The sequence below is a fragment of the Vanessa atalanta genome, chromosome 19 (genome assembly GCF_905147765.1).
Source record: "Vanessa atalanta chromosome 19, ilVanAtal1.2, whole genome shotgun sequence".
Classification (NCBI taxonomy): Eukaryota; Metazoa; Arthropoda; class Insecta; order Lepidoptera; family Nymphalidae; genus Vanessa; species Vanessa atalanta.
Window position 1 is genome coordinate 137,223 of NC_061889.1, and position 9,527 is coordinate 146,749.

At 38.0% G+C, this 9,527-nt stretch overlaps 2 protein-coding genes and 1 long non-coding RNA gene across 3 annotated transcripts; 2 read left to right on the forward strand and 1 right to left on the reverse strand.

The window, feature by feature from the left end:
- Positions 1-607: 607 nt before the first annotated feature.
- Positions 608-1,089, reverse strand: LOC125071422. Its single transcript, XR_007119917.1, has 2 exons — positions 954-1,089; positions 608-878 (listed from the first exon to the last, which is right to left on the reverse strand). It is a non-coding gene; the product is annotated as an uncharacterized LOC125071422 (long non-coding RNA).
- Positions 1,090-1,317: 228 nt separating this feature from the next.
- LOC125071327 (actin-related protein 10) lies at positions 1,318-5,275 on the forward strand. Its single transcript, XM_047681525.1, has 6 exons — positions 1,318-1,546; positions 2,586-2,738; positions 3,407-3,515; positions 3,792-3,900; positions 3,978-4,121; positions 4,199-5,275. Exons 1-6 carry the CDS (start codon positions 1,470-1,472, stop codon positions 4,753-4,755), a joined length of 1,149 nt encoding a protein of 382 aa, XP_047537481.1. The 5' UTR covers positions 1,318-1,469; the 3' UTR covers positions 4,756-5,275.
- Positions 5,276-7,856: 2,581 nt separating this feature from the next.
- On the forward strand, positions 7,857-9,437 carry LOC125071437 (small glutamine-rich tetratricopeptide repeat-containing protein beta-like). Its single transcript, XM_047681685.1, has one exon. It carries the CDS (start codon positions 8,046-8,048, stop codon positions 8,919-8,921), a length of 876 nt encoding a protein of 291 aa, XP_047537641.1. The 5' UTR covers positions 7,857-8,045; the 3' UTR covers positions 8,922-9,437.
- Positions 9,438-9,527: the final 90 nt, after the last annotated feature.

Here is a 9,527-nt window from a genome sequence, read left to right on the forward strand (position 1 = left end):
TGTGTGTGTGCGTGTGTGTGCAATTGACACAGGGTATAAGAGAAATACACGTTTTTTGCTTGTGTAATTGTCGTGTAATTGTCGTGATATATTTACATTTCATCGAGTTTCTAGTCAATACTTCTCAAGAAGTTTAATTTCAAAAAGTAAGATAAATCAAAGTTGACACTCGTAAGACTTAAAGTTGCTACTGAAGAATATATAAATATACAAATAAGCGACACTCTGTTTTAGACCCGGGGACCTCATGCTACTGTACAGCTGAGTTACTAGACCAACGAGTTAGTTCATCTATTAAAGCCGATGAAACTGTTTGTATTTAGATGTGATCACTATTACACACTATAAATCGCTAAACGCTTGGACTAATTTGGATTTTTTTGTTCACCCGTATGAAATCGGGACAAGCAGCAAGTATGTAAATACATTAGTTAACATCATGAACTTTGCTACATCAAGTATTAAATTAGCATTAACAAAATGGCACTTATTTCTTTAATTATACTAAACCTTATTCTATTGAATCGGTTCTGAGATCTTTACAGCAAATCTAAATAAACTACCCTCGTTCAGTTTATATTATTGATAAATTTAAAAAGACAGATCATTTGATTTATGCTATACAGTTTTATTATCATTTTATTCATGAGTAATTATTTAGAAACGAATCCAAAAGTTTCGCCATACATCCCATACAACAGTGACGCTTAGAGTACTTCGTCGCTACGCGTGGAAGTCGGGTCTTCGGCGTAGAAGATTTTTTTTGTATTCTGCTTTCATTGTGTAATTTCTTGAATTCCAATGTATCAAGTCTTTGTACATGAGCTAATTGGAAGACTCTTCGTGTTAGATTCATCCCTAAATATAATAACTGACCCCTATGGATAGTGTTTAATTATTATAATTTTAAAAACTTCTAGAAAGTACTCTCAATTTTTTTCATTAATACATACCTTTTACAGTAACAGAATTAAGTTATGATATTTAAAATATATATAGTAAAATATAAAATATGATTGATATAAAATAATTTTTGTGTCGATAAATAATATTTGAAACGTACCCAACTAAAAATTTTGACAATCTGCTTAGTAAATTTTTTTTATATAAATAGTATGAAGTTTGCATCTTATTTTAAAACTATTTTGTTTACTCTGTTCCAATAAGATATTTTCAATTTACTTTATTCTAATAAATACATTCGTTCTTGCAACATTAACTGTATAATTTACATTGCCCTTTTTATTCTATAATTATATTTTTTTGGTATCTGAATGTCAAACTTCTAAAATGTCATTGTCAATTGTATATTAAAGTCAAATGACAATTGACAACTTTACTGAACAAAATACAAAATCGTTCAAATTTGAAAAAATTAAGTCCTATAGGATATATAGTAAATCAATTTTTATAGATTAAAACAAACAGATACCTGGATTTAGAAATGTAATATAGTTTTCATACTAAAAATGGCATTATACGAAGGCATTGCCCTAATTCAAGAAAAGCAAGCTGTAGTTCTAGATTTGGGAACAGACTATACCAAGTAAGTAAACGATGATTCATATGAATATACAGTAACGATTTTATTATAATAACGTACACTAAAAATAAACAAGCTTAACTAAACTTAACTGTATTGTTATTAAGATGACTCATTTCACCTTTTAATTTATTTTGCAATAAACTTTTTATATTTGGGTAGCACTTAGACATAAAATTTGTCAATAAAGCAGCAAAAGTTTTAGTATGAGATCTTAGTAGACAATTAATCATTGAAAAATCAATAGAGAAAGACATGGCTGCTATTCGTGCAATTTATAACCTGGGCCCAAAAGATTCGATTAGAGGTAAATTTAAAGAAATTAAAATAATGACTGTCGCTTCTCAATTTGTTTTTGATAATGTTATGTATGTACGCAAAACATAAATGATTTTCCCAGAAATTGTGATGTACATTCTATTAACACTAGGAACAAGAATAAACTTGTTACTCTAAGTACCCGATTACACAGGGTTAGTAATCTGTTTTGGGGCAATGTATATATTTTTATAACAGGATCCCAGAAAATTTTCAAAATTATTCAATTATAAAATTCAAAAGAATCGTTAAAGAGTGTTTGTGTGCTAAAGGATATTACAACACTAATGACTTTTTAGTTGAATGCACACCTTGGGAATGAAATGATCGTCTCCAGGTTGTTTCAGTTTCACACAACTAAAATATAATTGTTATTGTACATGCCTAATGGAAAAAAAAGAAAATATCCCGCTGAGTTTCTTTTGCCGGTTCTTCTCAGGTCCAAGGTGTTTAATTCCAAACCGTTGGTAGATTTTTGACTATCAATAAGCAAGTGTAAACACTATATTGAATAAAGATTTTTGACTTCAACTTAAACTATAAATAATCCTAGCAGTAAAAAGACATAACAAGATTAATGAAAACTTATTAACACATCTACACAATTTTTCATTATTGCCATTAATTGTTAAAATGTCATCATAATAATTACAATGACATTTTAGCAATAAACAAAACCACAGCAAACTATCCTAGCTCAAGTTTGATCTTTCAATTCAACCAGATTTGGTTTCACCGGTGAAGCAGCACCCCGTTGTATCATTCCATCTGAATACTGGTGTACCTCTGAGAGGAGGTTCAAGAGAGTGTACGACTACAATAATGAGGAAGAGCTGTATGACAACCTTGTGCACATGCTGCATTTACTGTACTTCAGGTCAGACAATTATTTATCAAAGTACATATTACTTATCAAAGAAAGTCTCTATTTTACATAATATACTTGATGTTTGTATTATTAAAATAAAAATATTGCACTTGTCAAAGATATAAAGAGACTGTATTTACTGAGTTTGACATATATCTTTATTATTAGACTACGAAATAAAAACATTTTTTTTTTATTTTCATAAGTGTAACCTTCTTGTTACTCACGGTCTTGCCCTTTTTTATTTTTTAAATACACTCCTGTTAATATCAACAAAGAACTTACACTTTAAATTTTGGAATAACAAATATATTATTAGTATATAATATAGGAAACAAATGTTATTTCCTATATACTTTGATATTCTACAATCACTAATATAAAAAATTAAATGACTCACTGACACACACCAGAGGTTACTCTGATCCTATTAAAACTTTGTACTATACTTTCTTCATAATCATTATGACCGACAAAGCACATCCAAGTTTTTATTTATAAATTTCAATTTTAATTTGTACCCTAATTTATAAAACCTTGTGTACTTCTTAAGGTTATGTAACAGGTAATGCTATAGTGCTATTATATTTGTTGCCACTGGCATCAAGTTCAATTTATTTTCATCCAATACGTTTAAATAAATAATTAACATAAAAATTATTGTCACCACGTTTCAGACACGTACTGGTGAATCCAAAGGAGAGAAAAGTAGTAGTCGTGGAGTCCTTACTCTCTCCAACAATGTTCCGGGAGACACTCGCTAAAGTACTCTTTCTACATTATGAGGTAGATTTTCCTTTTTCCTGTTACTTTTAAATGGAAAATAACTTATAATTTCATGCACAATATAATGAAACACTAATTATGCTTTTAATTTTTAAATGTTCCATGTATACATTTTTTAGCAATGATTCAAAGGTTTCGGTGTTTAGTACTCGAGTTTTATTTGGAACAACAATGAAGGCAAGTCGGCAATCCGGATACTTAACGATGTTCTCTGTGAAATAAGGCTATGAAAATAGCATAGTCGGGGGCGGTGTGATAGTGTGGTGCCTGCGGCAGGTGTCGGGCGTGATGTGGGCGGACAGCGCGCGCCTGTGCGCGCTCACGCTCGGCGCGCCCGTCGCGCTCGTCGTGTCGCTCGGCGCGCGCGACGCCGAAGTGGTCGCAGGTGACGCTCACCGCCGAAACGCTCCTCACCGATTACAGCGACAGGACCGATGACCCAATCTCCGATCACTTCCGCAGTCGTGCACGGCTGTCCGGTGCTGCAAGCGATCCAGTCGCAGCCGCTCGGCGCGCGCGCCATACACGACGAGCTGGCGCGGCTCCTCGACCGGGACAACGGCACCGAGCTGCATCTGCCCGACCACGTGCTCGAGGACATCAAAGGTGAGGCACGGCGCGGCGCCTCCGCCGCCACCCGCCCTCCAGCGGTAGACTGTAACACGGTTCCCGTGCCCCGGCAGTGCGCGCCTGCTTCGTGCCGGGGCGCGCGCGCGCGCTGCAGCTGGCGGAGGGGGGCGCGCCGGCCGCGCGCGCCGCGCCCTACACGCGCGCCGAGCGCTCGCTCACCGTGAGCGGCGCGGCGCGCGAGCTGGCCGCCGAGCCGCTGTTCGCGCGCGACAACGAGATGGCGTCGCTGCCGGACGCCGTGCTGCAGTGCATCGCGCTCTGCCCGATCGACGCGCGGCGCGAGCTCGCCGAGAACGTGCTCGTGACGGGCGGCACGGCCGCGCTGCCCGGCCTGAGGGCGCGCCTCGCGCAGGAGCTGCGGCACCTGGTCACGCTGCCGCCCTACAGGGACCGCCTCCGCATCTCGAAGTTCAAGTTCCACGCGGCGCCGGCGCACGACAACTCGGCGGCGTGGGTGGGCGGCGCGCTGTGCGGCGCGGCGGACGGCGGCGCGCGCGCGCTGGCCCGCGACGCCTTCGCGCGCGAGCGCCGCCTCGCCGACTGGCCGAGCCTGCTGCACACCACGCCGCCCTCGCACCCGCACTGGGACGAGCTGGCGGAGGCCGAGTAGCTCGGGTGCAAATGGCTCATGTTTGAGGATTAAAAGAAGCTTATACTTATTTAAATAAATAAATTATTTATACTATTCGATACGCAGATCTTTATTCGATGTAGAGTGTACATTTATGGTCGGACGGACGGAACGGACACCTTAGACCTAAGAAGAGATCCATTGCAGTTTAAAATTTTGAAAGCGTTAGAGCGGTAGCGACGCTTCTCCGTTTAGTAGACGTTCTAACATTTAAGATTTTGATGCATTTAACGGTAAATTATTGACATTACACAATAGAGCTTTTTCTAATAATCAAAAGAGTCAACTGAAGACAATACTATCTTGTGCCTTTCAGCCGAAGTATAAGATACCTGCTGTTGATTATTACGTAAACGAGGTAGAGTAATGGAACAGGAATAGATCCTTGAGCGACCACCATTCTTACCGGACCCCCAGGTGTACTCTTTATTGTACAGCAACATATTTATATCGAACCTACTGGGTACTAAACTTTAAACGATAATTTAAATCTATGATTCAATAAATTATACAATAAAATCTTCAATATTCAATAAATTATACATTAAATATAAACACAAGAACATTATTTTGTTATTACCATAGCGAAACCATAGTTCCGTGCGACGTAAATCGACTAAACTGGCCGATGATCAAAGAAATAAACAAAAGTGCGGGATCCTCCCGCTTATGTCTAAAACCACCGTTCGGCCCTTACAAGTTTTTTTTACTGCAATAATAAAACCGAGAAATATGTATATTTTTTTAATTAATTTATTATAAAAAAAATAATTAATTCTAATAAAACAAGTGCTATGCAACGCAGTAGCGTTACATTAGCTAACGACTACCGTATCGCAGTTATTTATTTCGTTACGTATTTCTTTGTTTATTTATTGATTATTTTTTACTGTTTTTCGATAAAACATTTGATGAACTTCACACTGCTGAAAATAAATCAATGACAACTTATTTCGATACCATTCATCCTGAAAATCTCAAATAGATCGTTTCTCTAGTTCGTATCACCCGCAATGAACGTGCGAACTCGTTCTATCGTCGTTTACTATATTTCAATGCATTGAAACCTTTATGAACCTTCGCGAACGAGCTGAGGGCGCCAATTAAACGAGGCTACTGACGGAAGCTCTTGATGTAATTCGTTATATAGAGAATCAAACATTTTATTAAGGGGTCAAAACGTAGCGTGCATGCTCTGACTTAAAATTCGCCAATTCAAGTCAAACTCAAACTCAAATTCCTTTATTCAATATAGAAGTATTACACTTTCTTATTGATTGTCAAGTTAAACACTACCACCGGTTCGGAAAAAGAAAACACCCTGACCTGAGAAGAACCGGCGAAAGAAACTCAGCGGGACTTTTTTTTTTACATCAAATTAATTATATACATAATTGTATATGAGTAGAAACAGCCAGGAGGCGATCGTTTCATTCCCAAGGTGTGCTATCAAACATAAACTCACTAATTGTATAGTAACCTTTCGCACACAAGCGTTCCTTAACATTTTTTTTAAATTTCGCAACAGAAGCATTTTGAACGCTTTCTGGGATCCTGTTATAGAAGCGTATACATTGCCCCACAAAAGAGTTACTGACTCTATGCAGTCGAGTAACAGGAGTAACAAGATTGTGTTTGTTCCTTGTACCAACGTTATGAGAATCACATTTTCTCATAAAAACATTAATATTTTTCCGTACATACAAAACATTACAGAATATATATTGAGAAGCAACAGTCAATATCTTAATTTCTTTAAATTTATACCTCAAAGATTCCTTGGCTCCTAGGTTATAGATTGCGCGAATAGCCCTCTTCTGCAGCACAAATATAGTAGGGATTAGTGTGTAGTAAATATAGTATGGAGTGTTCCACAAGGCTGCGTTCATTCACTCTGTTTCTTCAGCATATCAATGACTTGTTGCAAATCAGGAAAATTCACTATTATGCAGACGACAGTACCGTAGACACCTTATATACATCATCATCCTCCTGCCCTTATCCCAATTTTAATTGGGGGTCGGCGCAGCATGTCTTCTTCCATATTTCTCTGTTAGTCGTCATCTCACAAGTAACATTATTTCTAACCATATCCTAAACCTAGCCCTCTAAGATTATACAAGGCGCAAATTCGGCCTCACAGGGAGCACTGCTCTCACCTCTAGGCGGGTGCTCCCTAGGACCAGCTCCTTTCCTTTGACCTTATCCAACGCAGAGCGACTAGACTTATCAACGATCAAAACCTTTTCAAAATTCCAAGTTTTACACGCACCAACTTGATGTCCAAAAATCTACAACAGCGTGATTTTTAAGGTATTTTCTGCCTCACCCAAACGCTCTGTGGAACCAGCTTTCGCCGGCGGTTTTTCCGAACCGACACGACTTGAGAACATTCAAGAAAAGAGCGTACTTATTCCCTAAAGGCCGGCAACGCACCTGCAAGCCCCCGGTTTTGCAGATGTCTACGGGGGTGGTAATCACTTTCCATCAGATGAGCCTCCTGCTCGTTTGTCAGCTATAACAAAAAAAATAGTGGTAGTGCTAAACGATGCGTCTTTAATTCAGAGAGGGGCATTTAAACGATAACAGTGCTTTTTAAAATAAGCATATAAGAAAGTTATTAATTTAATTTTATAATTATCGTTATTTGCTTAAAATTAAAATAATCTAACTCGATTCGATTAAATTCTGAAAACGTCAAAGCCATACCATGAAGCAATAAAAAGACTACGAGTTGAGTTCTAAAATATGCCTCAAGTAAAGCTAACATTATTTATAGGTTAAGGCCTATTTCCAGAACTCGTTTCACTCATGTTTATGCGTGCTATTACTTTAATAATAGTATTAAAGATTGCTAATTACTGCACTTAGTACCGGGAACTTAAATTTTTATTACGTCTTAAAATATTAAATATATTTAAATAAAACAGTCCCAAGTGTATTATTAAAATTCCTGGTGTTTTATAATTCAACAATTTTATGATAGTGTAACATTGTAACCGGCACGTACGATACACAATAGATAAAAAATTCTACTATAGAAATGAATTATTAACAATAGACGGTTCATACAAATATGTGTTGCGACGCAGTAAACTGGCCCAATGTCAGCAATATTCTGGGCCAACGTGTATAATATAATTTTTAATCTATTATCATTCTGTCTGTCAAATGACTTGTCAATTTGTCAGGCCGATAGTGAAAAATATTAAGCGGAAATTATAATTATTGATATTCGAATAATAGTTGTATATTGAAGAACGTACAAAATGTCAGAAATAAAAATAGTAGCAGCTAGTATAGTGAATTTCCTTAAACAACAACTGGACAGTGACACTCTGAGCGTTGATTCCCGTGAGAGCGTGGAAGTCGGAGTACAATGCATTGAGACGGCGTTTGAATTATCTCCCGAGGAACTCGCACGAGGCGTGGATCTGCTTCAACTGGTCAGACAACAGCGCGGTGGAGCGCCGCGGGTCGACCGCGCCGAAGCCGAGAAGTTGAAGAACGAAGGTAATGAACTCATGAAGTCGGAACGTCATCGTGAGGCTCTCGAAAAGTATTCGCGTGCTATCGAACTGGATCCACAGAATTCAGTGTTCTTTTGTAATCGAGCCGCCGCACACTTTAAGCTAGGAGAGCACGAATCTGCAGTCGCAGATTGCATGGCAGCATTAGCCTTGCAACCGAACTATGGAAAAGCGCACGGCCGCCTGGGAATAGCTCTCACGGCGATGGACCGCCATGCGGAAGCTCGCGCTGCATTTGCCCGAGCTGCGCAACTTGAACCAGATAATGAATCTTATAAACAAAATTTGAAACTCGCCGAGGAACGTTTGGCTCAGCGTGGCGATCGCAGACTAGATCTTGGCGGCTTGCTACAAAATACGGCCCTGTTAAATATGGCAACAGAAATGCTTGCCGATCCAAACATGCAGAATCTTATATCTGGTTTGATGACTACTACTACTCCCAACCCCGCTAATGGTGCTGCCGCTGGTGGTGGAGGAATGAATGCCCTATTAGAAGCAGGCCAAGCACTTGCACAACACATGCAATCGGCCAATCCTGATTTAGTGGAGCAACTACGACGTCAGATGCGTCCACCGGGCCCTGGCGATAACCAGCCCCCTCCTTCACAGTGAATTATTAGCAAAGCTACTTCAAAACCCTTTTATTTTCAAGAAGGTTGCTACTGATGTTGTAGCAATAATAGTAACCTTTTATTTAAAAGTATATTGATAATTATCTTTTAAATTATATTTTGTGCTGTGACAAAACTATGTTCTTGCTACGACCGATACTTGTAATTTTTGTTTCATCCAAAATAAACTATTTATTTATATTATAGATATTAGTCCTTAGAGGAATGAAAATGTGTGTGCCTCTCAATGTCTGTCACATTTTGGATTGGGTTTTGTGGTATTTATTTTTGTTTATTGTATAATCTTTATATGCAATATCACTAGTTAGGTAAAATTGTAAAATAATGGAAATGGCAGTGAGCACATGCACTGACTAAGATGCATTATATTTAGCCAATAAAATATCTACGAATGTTAAAGAAGGGAAAGACTCCTGTTTATCTCTGTTTAACTGATATATTATTAGCTAAGATTTAAATAATTAATTGGTTTTATTAATAAATGTCATCAAAAACACTTATTTTATTGCAAATTACAAATCTAGAATAGAACAACTATTTTATGTACTCATATAATATACCTGACACTTGTAGCAGTTGAAAAGGT